The sequence below is a fragment of the Nyctereutes procyonoides genome, unplaced genomic scaffold, assembly GCF_905146905.1.
Source record: "Nyctereutes procyonoides isolate TBG_1078 unplaced genomic scaffold, NYPRO_anot_genome, whole genome shotgun sequence".
Taxonomy (NCBI): domain Eukaryota; kingdom Metazoa; phylum Chordata; class Mammalia; order Carnivora; family Canidae; genus Nyctereutes; species Nyctereutes procyonoides.
The window spans coordinates 32,705,546-32,726,927 of NW_026575120.1; the positions used below are offsets into that span (position 1 = coordinate 32,705,546).

Below are 21,382 nucleotides of genomic sequence, written 5' to 3' on the forward strand. Positions count from 1 at the left end.
GGGTGTACCTGGGTGGCAAATTCAGTTAAGTGCTGACTCTTGGTTTTGGCTCAGGCCATGATGATCTTGGTAGGATTGATCCTGCATCGGGCTTCATACTCAGAATGGAGTCTGCTTTAGTTTCTCTCTCATTCACCCTCTGCCTTTCCCCACTGCATTCTCTCTCTGGAATAATCTTTAAGAACACTCAACCTCACACAGATGCCTTTTCAGCTACTACCTCTTCACAAATTGAGTGTATTTAATGAATGAATTATACTCATTTTCTACATTTTATTTTTTTATGTTTTTTTTTAAGTAATCTCTACACCCAATATGGGGCTCAAGCTCACAACTTTGAGATAAGAGTTGCATGCTCCTCTGCCTGAGCCAGCCAGGGACCTCTCATTTTCAACTTTTTAAAATATGAAATAGGCTGTAGTAAGGTATAATTTATGTATAATAAATATACCCATTTTAAGTGTGGTCAATGCATGACAAGTGTATACATCTGTGTAATGACTACCCCATTAAAGCTATAGAATATTTCCATCAGCCCCAGAAGTTGCCCTGTTCCCCTCTGCAGTCAATCCACCTTCCCCACACCTGTTCCCAGGCGGCAACTATGACCTGCTTGCTGTCAGCATAAATTAGTTTCACCTGCTCAGAATTTTCATCCAAATGCACTCTTAAGCTTCTTTTCCTCAGCATACTGATTTTGAGATTAATAATCTATGTTGTCGCATGTATCCATTTTCTGGATTTTTCATTGCCCAATCATCCTCAATCGACTGTAGTCAGGTTTCTGCCCCACCACTCTACCAGAACTGCCTTGCAAGGTTACAGATAACCTTCAGGTCACTAAACTCAGCAGATCATTCCTTACCTTACTTGATCTCTTTTCTTGCTCTAACTATTTGTCTTTAGTTTACTCTCCTGCATATCCCTAACATGTTGATGTTCCTCAGTTTCAAATCTAGGTTATTACCTCACATCTGATATGACTTCCCCTGGGTGAGAGCACCTCGACTTCCCAGGCTCCAATTATCATCAACAGCAAACTCTAGTCCCAAGTTCTCCTGTAGATACCTATGTCCAGCTACTTCAAAGACAACACCACTTAGATAATTTAAAGGCATCTCAAATTCAATCCATACAAAATAGAACCTCATCTCATAAATGTCCTCTCTAGTACTGACCTATGTACTCATTCTCGACTGCTTCCTCCTTCATACCCTCAGTTAATCACTGAATTAGGTTCTATCTCCCAAGAATCCCCTGAATCTAATACTCTAGTTCAGACCTCTTATCTCATGCATCTTCCCTGAAACACTTACTTGTCCCTTGTAAATGTAGCACATAAAGGCATATACTTGGCTTCAGGGTGATTTGCCAGTTGTGTAGTAACAACTTTGTACTGAAACTGATCTACACTTTTGGTGGGTTTGTAGGGTTAGGGATACAAAGAGTAAAGGCTAGGACCCACCAAGGTGTAGGCACTTTAATACTCTGCACCCACTTGAATCTAGACCCCTGAAGTTCAACCTGAAAGATGAACTGTATTTTAACCCAGATTTTTGTCATTTTGGTGGTCATGAGGAATTAAGGCTTTGAGCCTGTATTATGGTGGTCCTTGGTGGTCCAGTAAGTTCTTCTGTTACCTATCAGAGAAAAAAAATCTTCTCTGGAGGAAGATAGCATTATATCCTACTCAGGCTTATGTTATTATCATATGTACTTTTTCAAATACATGTTCAACATATGAAGATAACCAGACACAAGAAAACAAGACTCTGTGAGTAAAAAACAGCAGAAACAACAGACAACAGAAGCAAACTACAAAAAACGTCGGATAATTTGGATTTAGCCAACTTGGATTGCAAAACAATTAGGTTCACTAGGGTCAAAGAATAGCCAGGCTTGGAAATTCTATCAGGGAAGCAGAAACTATTACAAAAAAAAAAAAAAAAAAAGACACAGTAGACTTGAAAAAGAACCCAATAAAAATTCTAGAACTGAAAAATAATTCAATTGATGGATTTTATTTTTTAAAAGATTTTATTTAGGATCCCTGGGTGGCGCAGCGGTTTGGCGCCTGCCTTTGGCCCAGGGCGCGATCCTGGAGATCCGGGATCGAATCCCACGTCGGGCTCCCGGTGCATGGAGCCTGCTTCTCCCTCTGCCTGTGTCTCTGCCTCTCTCTCTCTCTCTGTGTGACTATCATAAAATAAAAAATAAAATAAAAATTTAAAAAAAATAAAAGATTTTATTTATTCATGAGACACACAGAGAGAAAGGCAGAGAAACAGGCAGAGGGAGAAGCAGGCTCCATGCAGGGAGCCTGATGTGGGAATTGATCCTAGGTCTCCAGGATCACACCCTGGGCCAAAGGTGGCGCTAAACCACTGAGCCACCCAGGCTGCCCTAATTGATGGATTTTAATTGCAGACTAAAGGCAGACTAGATGCAGCTGAAAAGAGACTAGTGAACTAGGAAATTTGTCAAAAAATCAGGAAGGCAGCTTGGCAAGACAAGGTAGAAAATGCAGAGAGTAAAGAGAGGATACAGTGAAAATCCTCTTAAAAACATTTATTTGGAGCTCCAGAAGTTGATGAGAGAAACAATAAGAATAGCTAAACATGGAGCACCTGGGTGGTCCAGTTGGTTGGCGGGCCAACTCTTGATTTCGGCTCAGGTCATGGTCTCAGGGTCCTGGGATCAAGCCCCACATCAGGCTCTACATTCAGTGGAAAGTTGGCTTGGAATTCTTGCTCCTCTCCCTCTGCTCCACCCCACACCCCCCCTCCCTGCACACATATGCTCTCTTTCAAAATAAATAAATCTTTAAAAACTGAATGAGGGATGCCTGGGTGGCTCAGTGGTTGAGTGTCTACCTTTAGTTCAGGGCATGATCCCAGGGTCTCGGGATTGAATCCTGCATCAGGCTTCTCGCAGGAAGCCTGCTTCTCCCTCTGCCTATGTCTCTGCCTCTCTATTTCTCATGAATAAATAAAATCTTTTTTTTTTACATTTTATTTTATTTTTAATTGATTTATGATAGTCACACACACACACACACAGAGAGAGAGAGAGGCAGAGACACAAGCAGGCTCCATGCACGGGAGCCTGATGTGGGACTCGATCCCGAGTCTTCAGGATCGTGCCCCGGGCCAAAGGCAAGCGCTAAACCACTGCGCCACCCAGGGATCCCCCAATAAAATCTTTTTTTAAAAAATAAAAGCTGGATGAATCCTAAAAGCAGAAAAAATAAATCCACACCCAGATACATTATAGTAAAATTGCAGGAAACCAAGAGCCAAAAAGGACAAAATTAAAGCAGCCAACCATCTGGAAAGGAGTAACAGACTGAAAACTGACTTCGCAGGAGCAATGGAAGCTAAAAGGCACCAGGAAGATGGAATGTACATGCTGAAAGAAACTTCAAACCTAGAATTCTATACCCAATAAAAATACCCATCTTGAATTAAGAAAAGGCAAAAGGATTTCAGATAAACAAATGGGACAGTTCCCCACTAGCAGACCAACACAAAAGCAAACTCAGGTTAGGCAAACTTCTGTAAAAAGCCAGATAGGAAATATTTCAGTCTTGCCCTACAGTATGCTGTCACAACCACTCAACAATACTGTGGTCATGCAGAAGCAACCAGGGACAATAGTAAATGAATGAGAGCCTGGCGGTATTCCAGTGAAACTATTCAGAAAAATGGGCAGTGGGTTGGATTTGGCCTGTGGACTGTAGATTGCTGACTCCTGTCCTAAAGTTTAAACTTCAGACAAAAGGGAAATGATCCCAGATGGAAAGGCAGAGATTCCAGAAGGAATAAAGAGAGAGAGAAAAAAAAAAGTGGCCAATAAATGAACAGTATATGAAATTTGGTTTTACAAAATGGAACTAAAATTCATGATAACGGGCATAGAACTTCAGGATAGGTTAAATGGAGTTAATCTTCTAGGTTCTTTATACTATAATCTGGGGGAAGTGAGATGGTATTAAGAATGCCTATTATAACTTTTAGGGTAACTCCTAAAAGAATAAAACTTTCAAACTACTCGAAGGGGTTAAAAAGAATGATTAGGAAGCAGGCAGGAGAGAAAATTAAATAGACAAATAGTCCAGAACTTTAAGTCCAAACATGAATAATTATATAAGTGAATAAATGCTTCAGTTAAAAGTGAATATCAGATTAAGTTAAAAAATGATATGCTGTTTATAAGAGACCCATTTAAAATGTCAGCACCTTGGGATCCCTGGGTGGCGCAGCGGTTTGGCGCCTGCCTTTGGCCCAGGGCGCGATCCTGGTGACCCGGGATCGAATCCCACGTCGGGCTCCCGGTGCATGGAGCCTGCTTCTCCCTCTGCCTGTGTCTCTGCCTCTCTCTCTCTCTCTATCATAAATAAATGAAAAAAATTTAAAAAAAAAGTAAAATGTTAGCACCAGGAAAGCAGGAAGTAAAAGATAAAAACTAAGTTCTCTTCCTTAACATATTAATTATTCAACATGTTAGTCTAATTCCAACCTAAGGATATTGTTTTTCAGATCATACTGTACATATGTACATGTAATATGCCTCCCTCTAGAAAATAAAAATCGACTTTGAACACTTTCCTCTTATTGAAAATTCTTTTCAGTGATATTCATAGTGTATGCAGTTCGAATTTTGAGATCTTTGAATAATTGGAGGGAAACTATTTTGTCAGTTACAAAAAACCATGTGATTTAAAAATTTTTTTGGCCCAATATGCATTTATATATATATTTTAAGATTTTATTTATTCATGAGAGAAACAGAGAGGTAGAGACATAGGCAGAGGGAGAAGCAAGCTCCATGCAGAGAGCCTGATGTGGGACTGGATCCCAGGACCCCAGGATCATGACCTGAGCCAAAGATAGATGCTCAACTGTTGAGCCACCTGGGTGTCCCAGCTTTAATCTTTTTAATTTTCACACCCAATGTGGGGCTTGACCTCACAACCCTGAGATCAAGAATCACATTCTTTACTGCCTGAGCCAGCCAGGTGCTCCTTGGCCCAATGTGCATTCAAAGGGATCTTGGGACTGCTTACTATTTTATGTTTTTTTACTAATCTTGGTAAGTTCCAGGCTGAAGCACTTAACTTTTTTTTTTAATTTTTTAAATTTTTATTTATTTATGATAGAGAGAGAGAGAGAGAGAGGCAGAGACACAGGCAGAGGGAGAAGCAGGCTCCATGCACCGGGATCCCGACGTGGGATTCGATCCCGGGTCTCCAGGATCGCGCCCTGGGCCAAAGACAGGCGCTAAACCGCTGCGCCACCCAGGGATCCCTGAAGCACATAACTTTTTTAAAAAAAGATTTATTGAAAAACAAAAAGATTTATTGAGAGGGAGAGAGAGAGGAAAAATGAGTGGGGGCACAAGAGCAGGGAGAAGGAGAAGCAGGCTCCTTGATGAGCGGGGAGCCTGAACCGGGTTGGACCCCAGGATGCTGGGATCATGACCTGAGCTGAAGGCAGACGCCCCGCACACAAATTTTTAATGAAAAAAGTTTACCATTATTTCTTTTCCAAGCGTCTAGGAAGAAACTAGGTCTCACTTTAAGCCATTAATATTTTACAAAAATGTCTAAAAAATGGCCAGGCATTTTGTTAGCTTATTGAGTCCTCACAGCAATGCTATAAATTATGTGTTTATATCCATAAACAGGAGATTAAGAAACTGCTCAAGGTCCCAGTTAGCAATCAGTTGGCTAGGACTTTGAATCCAAGGCGATGATGCAACGAGCGAACACCGGCTTTCTTTCCCAATGCTGCCGACACACTGAAAAGGCTTTATTCTTCAAACTTCTTAAGCAGAAAAAAAAAAAAAAAAAAAGGAAGTTCTCTAGAATGTCACCTTTCCTGAGAACCCTGCTTTTTAGGTCCAAATTTAGACTAACAGTCTCCTGTTAAAATTAATGATGATCACTCCAACCAGGTTAGATCATCTGTTTCCTTAGTGTATTAGTTTCAGGTATTCTTTCCTGAAACCCGATTTACCCTAATTCGGGGTGGGGGGCGGGGGCGGGGTGGCGTTTGGCCTCGGCGCATCGACGAAGGGGGGTGATCCAGACGTCCCATCTCCAGGGCTGCTTTTGTAGGTCAGGGCAGCAGCGGGGGGGAAAGGCTGAGCGCCCGACATTCTGGGCGCGCCCCTGAAAGAGAGTCAATGGGCCAGGGAGTGAGCGTTGGAAACACGCCTGTAAGGAGCTACGAAGACGCCTAACCTCGGTCGAACCGACGGTCAAGGCCTCCACTTGCTTCCGACTCGGGGTAACGCTCTGGCACGTTTGCCAATCCGGCCCCGGCTCGCCAGCACCCAGCGCCGCGCGGCGCGAGCCCCCTCTCAGCAGGCAGCGCGAGGTTTGGCGCCTCGGGCAGATCCGGCTCGAGGGTCGTTCGATAACCAGAGTCTCGCGAGATCTGGGGGAAAGGGGCGCGAGAAGCCCGCGTGCACGCGCCCGAGAGCCGTTAGGGTGGAACCCCGCCCGGGCGGGGCGGGTGGAGCAGATACAGTTGGACGCCAGTTGGTGGAGCCCCCGCGGGAAACAACTGAGCGCGAGGAGCGTGCGCGCACACGTCGCGGCGACGGTGGCGGCGAGCGGCGTCAGAGCTCGAAGGGGGGGCTGACGGCTTCTGGCGGGTGGCGGTGTCGGAGGCGAGCGCTTGCTTAGCCCGTAACGCTTCTGTCCCAAGACCCGACGGAGAGTGAGGGAGCGAGGGTCGCTTTCGGGGGCTGCTGCCTTCCCCTGACGCACCGTCGTGAGGAGCGCAGCCCGGACTCTCCTGCAAGCCCTCCGGCTGCCTTTCCACACGCCCTGAGGCGGCGGCGGCGGCGGCGGCAGCTGAGACAGCGTCTCACCTTCCCCCACCCCTTCCCCTGTCCCCCCCGCCCGAAAGGGCCCGGTCTGCGCCCCACCCCCGCCCGCCCGCTCGCTACGCCGCCGCCATGTCGGCGCAGGCCCAGATGCGCGCGATGCTGGACCAGCTGATGGGCACCTCCCGGGACGGTAAGTGTCTGCCAGTGCCCTGGGGGTGGGGGAGGGGACGGGGACGGCGACGGGCAGGGGCTCCGCGGGCGTACCTGGGCTTGCGTGTGTGGCTGAGTAAGGGGCTCCCAGATTGGTAACACGAGGGCCCGGCTCCCGTCCCGTCCAATCAGGGCCGGGCAGGCGGGCTTGGGGGGCGGTGACCGAGCGGATTGGCGGGAACCGCTGCCAATGGGGTCAGGCGGGGCCTGGAGGCAGAAAGGAGAGTTTGAGATTCAGTGTTGACTTGTCTGGGACGGGAGAGCCCACGTCTCTGCTGGCGTAGTCGGTCGTCCGGTTCTGTGGCTGATTAGGTGCCGGTGGACCGCTAAAGCCTCCGCCCCGTGGACTGATTCCTTGAGCCAGAGCTGTGGGATCGTCCCTCGCCGCCGCCCTCCAGAGCATCCAGACAGAACTGCCCCCCGCCCCGCCCCCCGCGCCCTACCTGGGTCCGGAGGAAACCTTCCCCTCGAGCCCCGCCCCAGCAGTGCACTCTCGGTCCCCACGGTCCTGCTTATGGAGAAAATCTGACCCAAACCATGGTTTCGTGAAGTGGGTGTGTTTGGCCCCATTTTGTGAAAAGAAAAATGTTATGGCCTGTTTTTTTTTTTTTTTCCTTCCGAGAGACCTCCATTTTGTTAGAGAATTTAATAGAAGCTTTGTTCAGTAAATATTGACAAATCTCGCATGTGCCCCAAATAGAACCATTTTGAAAATGTGGTGCCCAGTGGAGTAGACTTGAGGGGAAAAAAACAACGATCCTTTTAGGTACTTAGGTTAGAGCTGATGTAGAAGATCACTAATCCTGGATATCTTTTTGTCATAAAGAGAATTTCTAAATGAAAAGATGAAATGCTGTTGCTTTTTTGGTGATAATCATGTATTCTCAAATTGAGCTGAAGTCCGTGTTAATACGGAGGAAAGGTCTAGTTTACTACTTTCTCTTCTAAAAAGCAAAACACTCGTTTATTTTTATATGTTGCTTGTTTAGGCAGATCGTTTCTCAGCCATTAAAGAAATGCTTTTTTCTTCAAAAAAAGTTATTTAAATTGCTTGACGTAAGAGAAGAGGCACACATATTTTTAATAGTTGCTCTTGTAATTTTCTTGAATACTTTGCTGCAAAATATGTGAGTGAATTAAAAAAGTATATTAAAGTATTTTTTGCAATGCATACTGAGAATGGCTTTTCAGGGTTCATAGTTCAGTTTTAATAAAATACCCATATTGGGAACTTGTCTACATAGGACACAGACAAATAGGTGGAGGTGGCAAATCTATTTGTGGTTGTGTAGAGAGGAGGGGAAGATTGGGAAGGAGATGAATTTTGTGTAGTAAACCCTGGAAAGTTAACATTAATTAAAAATGCCCCTGAAGAAACTTTTACCTGTTCATTTTTTCAGTTAGATAAGAATGGTTATTTTATAGCTGCAGCATGTCTTAACATTGCTCTTCTTCCATAATGAAGATGGTATTGGCGAGGGACCTAATTCAGTATTGTAGTTGACAGAATAATTTTTGTAATAAAATTATGGAAATCATTTAAGATTTTACATGAATCTTTTGATCCTAGATGGATACCATTTTTGGCACCTTCTGCATGGATTGAATTTTCTAGTTTTACTGGAAGGGTAATTGGATCAAAAAAACTACTCTCACCTAATATCACCTGATAAATTTCCAAACAAGGTAGCCAATCTAGTATTGCAAAGCTACATTAAAAAAAAAAAAAGAAAAAAATATATATTCCTATGTGAGTAGTCAGCAGAAACATGGGTTTCTTAAAATCCATTCTGCTTTGTATACAAATAAATTTAAATTTTTTTATGTGTATGTTACTGGATTTTTTTTGCCTCCAGACTAAGGATTTACCAATGAACTCATGTTAACGAGTCCACGATATTATTTAACTGAAATGACTGGATTTTCACTGCTGTGTTGGGCCAGAAGTAAGAAGTATACTACTTTCAAGGAAAAGAAATGAATGTTTTTTTAGATACCCATATTAGTTCTTTTATGTATACAAGATAAGAATCAGAACATTCTTTTCCTTACCAGATAATGAGTTTACATATTTCATTTTATGATTCAGGACCTTTAAATAATTAGGATTGTTCTTTTTTAGCATACAGTCAACTTCACGTTATCCAGGGGTAGGGGAACATGGATACGTTCCTGAATAAACACCATATAATTTGAAACCATATAATGGAAAGCTTTGTATTGGACAAAGGAACAGCTTACAGGGAATGCTGTTGGGTATCTTTGGCACTAAGAGGTGGAAATGGGGATCCAAGAGGTGGGAAAGATATGGAAAAGGTAGGTAGGGGAGGGCGTATTTAAGGCAGCTCTGTCCTTTTTTAATCATCCCAGAAACTGACTATAAAACAACTACTGTTTTCTGGGATAGTGGGACTCAACGGTCGCAGTAACCTCCCCCCAACCCTTAGTGTTCTGTGAGGGAATCTGAAGTGGCACGAGAGGCTTAGGGTACTGGGAAAACCTTGTTTTCCTTTCACTTTCCCCTCTCCACCAGTAAAAATATTTATTCCTTCTTCCCCTCTCCCAAATCAGTTTTTAATTAGTTCCTTTTTAAACTCCTTGGAAATGTAAGTCTGTTAAAAGTACCTTATTTTGAGTTACTTAAATCAGTTAATCATTTAGATTACCTACGTTCAATTGAAATTCTCAGCATTAGGAATTTTAGTGTCAGGGAATTGGAGAGGTAATTTTGGATCACTGGGCACTTCCAGAAAGGACAGTCCTGGGTGAGTGGTGGAAGTGGGGGGCTTTGGACAACCAGAGGGCAGCATGTTGGTGCTGGGAGGCTGGGCAGGGGGATGATCAGGAGGTGGGAGAGGAATGCACAAGGGTGGTGGGAGGGCCAAAGACAAACTTTGCCTTCTTTGCAATTTTGCCTAGGGCCCTGGTGGTGGCAACCGCCTGTGTGCCACTGAAAATCGTGCCGATGCCTGGCATACTGCATAAATGGAAGCAGGGTACCGCGTGAGTTGAAACATTGGTCACACTATATAAAGTTTGTATATGTGAATCAGTGTAACTCATACCCATGTAACTGGGGGTCTGACTGTATTTGGATTTTTCTGATAAGGCATCATGGGCTAAGGAAAAGAGCCCTGGGCTGAGACTCAGGAGACCTGGTTTCTAGCCCCAGCTGTACCTCTAATTGTAACCTTGGGTAAGTCACTTAACCTTTTTTTGCCTCAAGTTAAATCAATAATTTGTTAAATGGGAAACCAAATAATTTCCTATGTTACACTCAAAAAATGTTGAAAAATAAGTATATCTTAAGTTTTTTTAGGAAAGAGGAACCATAAGTAGATATAAATCAGTATGTTATTTTGTCTGAAGTTTGAGGTAAATTAAACCTTATAAATATCTTTTTGTTTCAGTTGTTAGTGTTAATTGAAGGGAGAGGGATGAACATAGTCCATTTGAAAGTAGGGAGGAGCAGCAGAGAAAAATTGAAGCAGCAGTATGAGAGTTGTCTGTGTGACAGTTGGAGGAACTCAATGTCCTTGCACAGTCTGTAGTTATTTTTTTCTGAGTTGGGTTATTTGCCCTTTGCTAGAGCTCTTTTGCCAACAAATAGAATTTGGTTATAAGCCTCTGGTCCTGGCCCCTATAAGGCCTGGAAAGGTACAAGGGATAGGAATTAAACAAAATTGAGGGTATAAATTTAGATTATATTTTAAGTTTAGAAACTAGGTAATTTACAGAAGTGGTTGTGAGGACTCTGTATTTTTAAATTACTTATAAGCTTTAAAAAGGAGTAGAGATAATCTCTGAAAGGTTAAAACAGGCCAGGAATGGCCATCACCTCCCCCCTACACTCCAAAGGACGAGTAGACTAATAAATAGAATGTAGAATATAGAATAGAATTTTATATTATCATTAGTTGGCCATTATGGTTAGGGAATGTCTAGGGCAAGTGAAAGTTTTCAGATGATTTTGCCTATTTTTGAGGGTAATCTTTCTAAACATACAGTGATGTACTTCCTCAGTTAATAGAAATACACTTAGTCATAATTTGGTATCTTTGCTGATCAATTATATATTACAGTAGTTTTGCAGAATGTAAAATTAAAAGGGTATACTATTCATTCTAGGAGGTGACCAGGAAAATAGAATTAAGAAAATAATTTACTTGCTCCTAATAGAAGTTTAGCGATACATCACTGTTGAACCTGTAGGATAGGATGACATTGCTGTCTTTCTGCAAAATAAATAATTGAATCAAAGATTGAAGTAGTGTTTTCTTCAGTGGATTTTCTTCATAAAATCATCTTTACTGTAATCTGTGTTCCTTGGCTTGTCATCAACATTGAGAGCATTTTTTTTTTAATTTTTCTCATTAGCATAATGAGCCATATTTATTTTTTGGTCAGTTGTAAGCCATTTTATTCCACTTGGATTGTTCATTTTAAGTGAAGGAGGCATAGCCTTTAATGTACAAGCACACATTTTTAAAAGTAGTAATGGAGTATATCTTATTCCAGAGCTTGTAAATTCTTTTAACATAAGAAATTACAGCAAAAGTAAGGTTAAACAGTAAACATAAGGCTAAATTAGAGTTTTAGTAAATACTTCATCAAGAGGTCCAGGCATATCAAAACACCAAAAGCTCTGTTAACATATGTTGAATCGTTTTGAACAAACTTTAACTCATTTTGCGTTTTGAACTCTGAATGTTTCTGCCTGCAAAACAGCGTAGAAAACATAATAGTATAATTTCATATAATCTTGTTTTGTATAGTTTAGCGTTCCTCAAGGAGGCCTATGCTTGTGTGATAATTCTTTTACTTTGGGTAAAGAAATACATTGAAACCAAAGAAAAATCATATTGTTTATCACTGCATAAGCTCTATAATGAAGTAAATGCTTTGATTTGGTTTGGATAATATGTCACATAAGGAAAAATGATGGTGAGCTGCATGTTCAAGATAGGTAGCAGGAAAGGTGCCATGGATTATAATATATATATTAGTCTTTTAGTGAGTCAGATATTGGTGTTCAGTACCAGGTGGTTCATACAGACATTAAAGCTTGAAGTTGCTAAGACTTCAGGCAAGTGGTGGGGTTGCAAAACAACAACAACAAAAAAAAAAACAAAACAAAACTGAAGATCACTAAGTGTGGACATAGCTAGATAAATGAGGCAGATGCTCCTCCAGAATGGAATTCCAGAAATTGAATGAAATGGGTTGAATCCTAAAAAAGCCCAGGGCTATTAGTATAGTCTGTGAGGAAGTATACATAATTGTACTAAACAGCTTAATCAGTCTACTAAGAAGATGAAGAAAGGTGGGACAGTTTGCTGGAGAATGAATGAGGGAGCAAGAGGGTACATTTCTGACAGGAATCTTGTGAATTCATCTGTAGAATAGTCGCTCTTCCTTTTTGTTTTAAATTCTCATGCACTAGTAGCGACTAGGGTAGAAATTGAAAGGCAAGGCCAAAATGCATCAATTTTTAAGGTGATTGAGGTTATAGAGAAAAGTAGTTTGTAAATTGAGTAAATGTCATATTTTGCTATTTAACATGGGCTAGAGAAAGGAGTCTTTAAACTTTTTTCCTAAAAAAAAAAAAAAACTCACTAGATACTGATCCATATGTTCTAATTTAGTTGTGAACCATGTGCAGTGATGTTTGACCTGTGTGATTCAACATGAAAAGAATTTAACCAGCTGCCCTTGCTGAGTCTTTTGTCATGTCTCCTGAATGCATGGTAAATTGTTTTGTTTTTATCTTCTTGAGACCTCAGTTTTCTCTTTCAGAGTTAGACTTTTCCAGAATTTTTGCCTTTCAGTAAAAGAAATTGGATAGTATCTATAGTATACTTAACCGTTCACTGCTTCTTTATTTTGTCCTACTGTTAGATTATGCAGTATACCCTTTTTTTTTAGTTATTTGAAGGTATATTTTAGATCAGGATTGACACTATGGCCCACCTGCTTTTTGTAAAGTTTTATATGTAAACAACCACGCCTATTTGTGTACATACACAATATTGCTGCTTTGCCGTAAAACAGCAGAGTAATTGCAAGAGACCTCTTAGCTGGCAAGTTTAAAATATTTGCTATCTATCTAGCCCATTAAGAAAAAGCTTGTTGACCACTGTTTTGGTGAGTGATTCTCAAAAAAGAGTGGTCTTCAGACTTTAGCAATACCTGGGAACTTGTTAGAAATGTAAATTCTTGGGCTGACTCCAGAAATTCTTGGGACTGGGACCAATAATCTGTGATTTAAGAAGCCTTCTACATGATTCCGATGCACGTTAAAAATTTGAGAAACTCTGTTCTAGATAAGTGTTTCCCAAGTGTTAGCCACACATACCGCCTTTTTACCCTGTTTTCTGTTTGATATTTTCTTCACGTCAACTCACTTTCTAAAAATTTAAGTTAATTTTAAAATGAAAATTTATGTCACTAGAAAGATATAGTGAGAACAACATGATATTTTGAAAAATAAGACTCAAAAAAAAAAAGTAGCTTAGACTATGTTGTTACATGTGCTTAGCATTAGAACTTGTTAGATGTTAAGCACCAAATGGACTTTATCATGTATTTTTTTAAAGTTAATCATGAGGGATGCCTGGGTGGCTCAGCGGTTGAGCGTCTGCCTTCGGCTCAGGGCGTGATCCTGGAGACCCAGGATCCTGGAGTCCCACATCGGGCTCTCTGCATGGAGCCTGCCTCTCCCTCTGGCTATGTCTCTGCCTCTCTCTCTTGTGTCTCTCATAAATAAACAGAATCTTTTTTTTTTTTTTACAAAAATCTTAAAAAAAAAGTTAATCATGATAATTACTGAATGATTGAGTGGTGTTTAAAATATTGATGAAATCCTGTTTGTGAAATTGGATAATACCTAAAATCATCTTTTGTACAAATCTCATACGCTGGAAAATACTGTTGTAGTTATTCATGTGAAAGAAAAAGCTGTTTGAACTATACATACCCAAGTCCTCAAAAATGACTAACCAGAAGAAATGCATATCTGAGAGAGAGAGAGATCTAGGAGTCCTTAGAGAGGTTCATCTAGACCTCAACAATGAAATTACCTCATTTAGCTTGAATTCCCACCTCTCCCATGGTGGCCAGCAGTTCTGCAGGATTTCACCAACCTGTTTAACAATGGGAATGTGAAAAGATGCCTGGCTGTGGGAAGGGCTACTTAATGAAGGAAAATCCCTGGACTAGAAACTGTGGGGCAAGTGGCTATGATTTTATGTTGCATAGGGAAACAGCAGAACATCTTTGCTAAGAAAATGGTTGCTTCGTCTCAGAATCTAGGAACCATGTGTTCTTGTTTTGAGACAATCCCGTGTTACTTAATTTGCCTCACAGTATTAAAGGGATACTTCCCTGGACATGGTGTTCTGTATTATTTATTGGCTGATGTGCTTTAGGATATAGTAATTGTTGATAGGAGTAAACTGTTTCTTTCCTGACTATCCCCTGGTTGCTGAGTTGCTTTAGTTACTTCTTCCTTTCCTTAGAGATTATGGACACATTTGTTTCTATTGTCTTTTGTCTCTGCAATAAAGTAGTGATATAGGACTCTAATCTTAGAGGGACTGAAAGTCTAGTGGGAAATGAAGATTTTACACATGAGCAGTTATGTTTATTTTTAAATCATAAATTCTGTGATGCTGATTATAGGGGCCTAATTTTGCAAACTCTTAAAAAATGCAAAAGACTATCAAACACTGATAGGAGTGAGCAAATGTATATTTTTTTCAAATTATAAAAAAAAAAAAAAGCATTACAAACGAAGTCCCTCTGTTTCCCTTCACAGTCAGAATCCTTTCCCCAAAGGTAATCCTTGTGCATTTGGTGTATAACCAACATGACACAGTATTTCTTCTGTGTCCTTTCAGTAGTCGTAAGGCTCAGTCTCCTTCATGGTAATCTCTGTTTTTCCATTTTAACTTTATCATTGAGTTGTCTGTCACTTCTGTCCTTTGATATTCTCATTTCTTTTCCTTTATTTCTTTCCTTCACTATTTTTTGATTTGGGGAGGCTCTGCTTAGCTTTTAAAGCTGTAGTCAATGAATGAGAATTTGTGTTTTTGGTAAATCAGCCAATTACTTTTTCTTTGGTTCTTTTCAGCAAATTCTTCATAGCCAGAGATAGGTTTCATTACTTCTAATTTTGTGTATAGGAAGTTCTGGATGATAGAAGGCACCAGATATCCCCAGTACAGGTGTTACTGTATCAGAATTGCAGCTCTGCAAGTAAGTATCAAAATTGAAAATTTAGCAGGCTGCAACTTTTTAATAACTGACTTTCCTTTATAACCTATAAAACAAATTCCATATAATCTTTTAGAACTTCATGTTTAGGTAGCAGTCTATTCAAGCTTTTCTAATGTATTTCTTAAATTTAAAAGAAACATTGATAGATTTCCTAAAGCATATATTCCACCACCACACCTGCCAGTGGCCAAGACTCTACGCTTGTGTACTGAGAGGAGATAGGGTGGTGACAAGGGGTGGAATAGAGCCCTTGGAATGTAGCTACTTTAATATTTCTCTTCTCACATTTCCATCACCATTCTGTTAGCTCTTAAATATCCTGTAAGCTTTTTCACTTAATACAAGGCTGTTCCCTGTCTCATTCCTTACAGTTTTGTTGCATGGATTTTCACAAACAAGGCTGGTAGATTTTAAAAAGTTACTTTCACATTTTATTAATCTTTGATCATATTCAGTAAGAATGAATTTGTTCTAGCAATTTCTACAATGGGCTTTGAAGTTTTTAAATGTTGGGCTTGTCTTGGGGGTTCTCATAGGAGTAAAAGTGGCACCTATTTGTAATTATAAACCTATAGGACCCTATGAAAAGATTTAAGAGGGATAGCCCTTCTGAGCCATATCGTACCCTTATTTTTGCATTTTCTGGGGGAAGGGAAATTTTACTTGCTTGGTATGACTTTATAAGCTCTAGTAGATAGAAGTGACTCTATTACATTTGGAAGGGACAATGCCATAATTGGTTTTTCCCACTGCCACCTTTGGCTGAGTACTCTTTCTTATGTAATAAATAAAATTTTGACAAGTTTGGCATGTATCACGTCGTGTTAACTGTTTTCAAAGCACCCATAGTCATAATATGTTAAGACATGGTAGTGATTACTTTTACAAAACAAATTCTGTACTTTGAACTGTATGTGTATATATATATATATATATATATATACAGTGAATTAAACTGTATTAACAATTACATGAAGTAAAAGATTTTTTTAAAAAGGATAATTACAGAAGAGTTCTTATAGATGAGGTTTAGACTGAATTCTAAAGGAACAGCAAAGGTAGGTGGGAGAATTTAGTAGAGTTGATGAGACACTTGGAGAAGAATGTAAAAGTAATCACAATGGTTCTTCAGTGTAGTAGTCCCTGTGCAGCAGGAATCCCCTATTTTTACCTCTGAAGATGAGGGTTTCCTGGGACAGGGCAGACTTCTTACTGCCCTGTACTAGACTAGAAATTGGCCACTGGTCTTTATATAGTTTATATGTTACTATGTGGACTTAGTAGCTAATATAAGGCTGGTAATAAGAAGATGAAACATTTCTTTGCATTTGATGATTTGAGGGCACAGGGAAATGAGTAGCTTTAAGCTATCAGCTATACACCTCTTTCTCTTGCTCTGCTTTCCTTTTACTGAAGGTATATGGATTTCATTTCAGAGGGAATGTGCCTATCCTGTCCTAAGCCAGTGGTCACACTTGGCCCCTAACAAGTGTATCTGTGGGGAGGGCTTTGGTTGTCACATTGGAGAATATGGGAGGGCTTTTCTTCTCCTGGCCCCATTTATAAGCTAGGGGTTGCTTCCATTTGCTTTGTGTGCTGTTGAGTTTTCTTCTGTTTTCCCTAAGCTAAGTTCTAAGCTAATTCTATATAAGAGAAATACTAATTAGTTGTTTTTATAAATTGCTTGCCATTAATGCCTGATAATATGCAGTAAAATAAGGATTCCGCATACCATTATATATGTCAAATATTACAAACTTTAAGGTTCTTTTAATTATAATACTAAACTCAGTTCACTTTTGCTTAGCCTTCACAGTTGTTGATCACATAGCATGGTCATCCACTCACAGCTTAAAAAAATACAGGGAGCATCGGAGAGAATGGGTAAAGTAAAATTTTGATGTTTTTAAAATAGCACCTAAATCTATGAAAGTTTATTTATTGTTTGTATGGGAGGGAGAGGGAGGGTGCCACTGGAGGGGAGGGGGTGGGTATTGGGAAAAATAGCATGCACCATGTAAAATGATGTCAGATACCATCTAGACTGAAGTTTTAAGTGTTACTACTATAATTTAAGTCTAAGGCAGTTTCAGAAGAGGCAGGACCATAAAACCGTGGTGTTGGGGTTACAGTGGGCTCGTTGTTCCCTCCCAACAGATTGAAGGGGATTTTGAGTATAATGGTATTTGAGTATAGTTGGGATGGGAGCTGCCTGTAGAGTGGCCTATCCATATTCCCTACGTGACATTGCTTCACTACCGCTTTAGGCCCTGTTAACTTGCTGAGAAACTTTGAGAAGAGCAATAGGCATCTCAGTTTTTATTGTACACCTGCAACTCAGATATTCCCAAATACAAATTAGGATTCATGAAACTCACAAAAGGGTTGAACCAAAGAGAAAGTTTTTACTCTGAAGTTAGTTGCTTGGTAGTAAGTATTAATAGAAATTTTGATGCTTCCATTCAAGTGAAGAACACTTTGCCTACCGAAGTTCTAAGCCAAATTGCTAATTTTAAAAACTTGGCATCATAGTTATGTACAAAGCCTAATTAATGTAGAAGTTATAGGGCAGAGAAACCGCCATGTTTTTATGGATAGACATTGTGTTGCTGTTAAACATGATTTAATTTCTGCCCCATTATTTTTAAACTTTTTTTTTTAAACTTTGTTTACACACTGAAAATCTGGATTGAAAAAAAGTGAAAAAATTAGGAAATCGGATTTTACCCAGAAAATATTACTCTGGCCCCAACTTTGCTCTTCCCCTACATGCAGCCATTTGCCAAAGCCAAATTTGACTTGGAGTATTTACTATTCCCTAAACGTTTCTGCCTTTATAAGCTTTGTCAAAGATAATACTCCAGCTTGGAATGTTCTTCTTTTCTGTGATCTAAGTCCTATCTTGTCTTTAAATTTTGGCTTCTACCGTTTTATACGAAGCCTTTTCTAACCTCTCCATCCTTGGTGGCCATTCTAGCTTTAGAATTCCTGAAGTACTACTATTAGAGAAATCCATTTGGCACTTGGGTCATGCTACCTTTATTACTTGTTATTTAAATGTCCTATTTCTCTATCAACATCATGGACTCCTTGAGGGTACAGAGCTTGTAGTTATATGCCTATTTGTAACCCCATTGACTCGCACAGAGGATATGTGCACTAATAGGTTTGTTTCTATGATTTGGATCCAGTGTTAGTGTAAGAGGGTAGTTGTCTTGTTTTGTTTTTAAACTCAGGTTATTTTTATATGAATATATGCCCAAAGATACAGTATGTTGACTCCACAAAGTAATTCTTTGTATTATAAGATTTGTTTCATACTTGTTTTCTATTACTTATAGTCTGCCCCCCACCCCTTTTTTTCACATGGGTGCTGTTATACCTAGTTTCTTTTGAAAAACATGGTTTGGGCCAGATATGTTGACAGAAACCAAAATTATCAGTATTTTTATTTTAAAATTCTTTGTTGGTTTAGCTAAATTACACTTTCATGGCATAAGCCCAAATAAATGTATTAAATACTGCATGGTAATGTAGCCAAGTTATTTTAAAATGTTAACCTTAAAGTCTCTTAAGTAAAACTTTTAAAATACCAATAAACATACCTAGTTGCTAGTCCATCTCAGGATATTTCTGTATCTGAAATTATTAGAGTTTTTATTATTTCATTGTTTTAAAGGTTTCTGTAATGTGTAATTGATATTTGATAGCTGTATTTATTGCGTTTGCAGTTATCAAATGTTTATTGAGCAACCATTCTTATGCACTTTAAAACACTTTTTGGCATTTATAGAAATATACTTTTTGTAAGAGCTCATCAGGGATAATGTTTGCTAAATTTGTATTTGGAATTGTTTATATTTTAACTTATAGCTGTGTCTTCAGGGCACATGTATCTTAATATTAGACTTAATGTTGTGATTTCTGAAGCAAAAACAGTAGCCCTACCTCACAAAATGCTTGATTAGTAAAACTTCTAAGAACCTTGATTTTTATTGTAAGGCCTGGTTTATAGTATTACTGAACCATTAGTTTTACGTAGCATTGAAACAATACTGTTGTTGCATATTAAAAAGCTTAGGTATGTAGTAGGGAGAGTCCTAGATATGTAAGGGTTTTTTTTTTTTTTTTTTTTTCCTTTCCCTATTCAGAAAAGCTACATCATCTTTGAAATTCCTTAGCACATTTTGGGTACGGATTAAAAATAAGACATTTTTCTTACATGCCAGTAAGCAAAAAAAAAAAAAAAAAAAAAGTCTAATATATAGCATTGCCCTTCTGGTGCTAGCTTATCATAGTATCATTCTAACGTGAACTTAGGCCTTCACCAAAGTCTTAATGAGATAAAATCTTTTAAAAAGCATTTTTTAAAACCCCAGTTGGCCCAGAGACCATTTCCCAGAGTTCCAGCATTGGACTTTTTCCTGTGGTCATATTCTTCTGTAGGGTTACACTTGTTAAGTCTATATTTTGAAAAATAAAACACCCTGATTTTGTTCACTTTTGTTTTCATATACAAGAATCTTTACAGTCAACATGTACTTCTAGATGCTGTATTGAAATTGCTGGCAGAGTCTATTCTATACAAACTGAACAATCTGGCCCCTTGTTTTATTTGTAAAGGTTCAATGTATCTATGCCTGCCTACTTCAATCTGCAAGGGAGTGTCAGAAAGGCCCCGCATTCGCCGAGCCGTGAGTTATCACTAACTTTTCAGATGTGTTAATGAATGTGGAACAAAAGCAGTTGTGTTTCAAAGGAAAAAAAGGAACCATCAAAATAACCTTTATTATAGTAGCAGGCGTGAACACAAAATGATTTATTCCAAATTGTGGTGTCAAAAATAACCTACTTGAACTAGAGACTAGCCTCTAGAAAACCTATTGTTGAACTGCTCTGAAGCTATCATTTTAGCTATAAATTACTTTTCTTAAATTTTATATACCCTAAATTAGAATATTCTTTAAGTCTTTTTGAGTTAAAACAATTTGAACAAAATCTTACCCCACTTAAAAATGACATATTTAGTTGACTTTGCATTAAGCTCTTCAAAATAAGACCATGTAAAAGGGGTAAAGGCTTAACCTTTCTGTGACTCACATGTGAAAAACAAATTAAGTAATTGAATCACTTCCTAGATGAGTTTTTGGAGTGCCCCAAAGCATCATGTGAAGTACAAAGGTGTATACAATCTCTTTTGGTACCAACAGTTCTCGCTTCAGTAATTCATCAGTAGGTTTTCATTCATCAATGATGATATCAACTTAAGACTAAAATAAAACACGAACATTTCTTAGGGCTTATCTGAGCATTCTACATAGAAAAAACATCCTTAAGAGTTTTTTTCTTTTTTTTCCCCCCAAAGAGATTCTAAGCAAAAAAAATGTAACTAACATCTATATTTTGTTCCTAGAGCTAGTTACTTTTCTTTTTCTTAGACTCTTTAAAGTTTGAGTTAGATAGGCATATCTGATTAGGAGGTTGGATGCTTCTGTTGCTTAGGAGGTGTATTGTGTTATATGAAGACAGAATAAATTTAAATGTACCCAGTATGGCCATATGTAGCACAGACCACCTAAAATTTGAAGGTATGGTACCTTTGGAGGCATTAAAGTTAACGTTTCATTTAGGCATTGTGCCTTTGTCTGACTGGTGTGTAAGTCCTTCTTCCAGGTTTGTACACTCTTAAACACGCTATTCTACCCTCTCTAACTCATCCCAGCAGCAAAAGGGAGACACTTCAGCTGGAACAAAATAGTGGAAGAAATGGCGTCTGGGGTTCAGTGGGGATTCGCAGTGTGTATGCAATGTTTGCAAGATTACTTTTTATGTTTTTCAATTAATGTAAATAATTACAAAATAAATCTATGCTTAGCGTCAAGTAGGGAACATTGTATACCAGTAGAAACTCTCCTAGTGGGTCTGCTGCAAGTCGCTTAACCTCTTGGGGCCTCGATTTCATCATCTGCAATATGAAGGAGTTGGACTCCATAATCTTCAAAGTCCATTCCTGCTCTATATCCTATGCTTTTCTGAAGTACTCTGTTTAACAGAATGC

The 21,382-nt window shown here is 39.4% G+C and overlaps 1 protein-coding gene across 7 annotated transcripts in view; it reads left to right on the top strand.

The window, feature by feature from the left end:
• Positions 1-6,912: 6,912 nt before the first annotated feature.
• The window catches only part of LUC7L2 (LUC7 like 2, pre-mRNA splicing factor), a 62,389-nt gene continuing 47,919 nt past the window's right edge, over positions 6,913-21,382 (top strand). Inside the window, exons 1-4 of one of the 7 annotated variants that reach the window (XM_055335177.1) lie at positions 9,980-10,050; positions 12,693-12,794; positions 17,132-17,208; positions 19,948-20,018. In XM_055335177.1, the coding sequence (XP_055191152.1) occupies positions 19,961-20,018 (58 nt within the window). In that variant the 5' untranslated portion in view covers positions 9,980-10,050; positions 12,693-12,794; positions 17,132-17,208; positions 19,948-19,960. Of the gene's footprint in view, positions 7,028-9,965; positions 10,051-10,075; positions 10,244-10,271; positions 12,795-17,131; positions 17,209-19,947; positions 20,019-21,382 lie in introns of those variants that run through there. The other 6 variants (XM_055335175.1, XM_055335173.1, XM_055335176.1 and 3 more) reach the window with 6 other exon arrangements.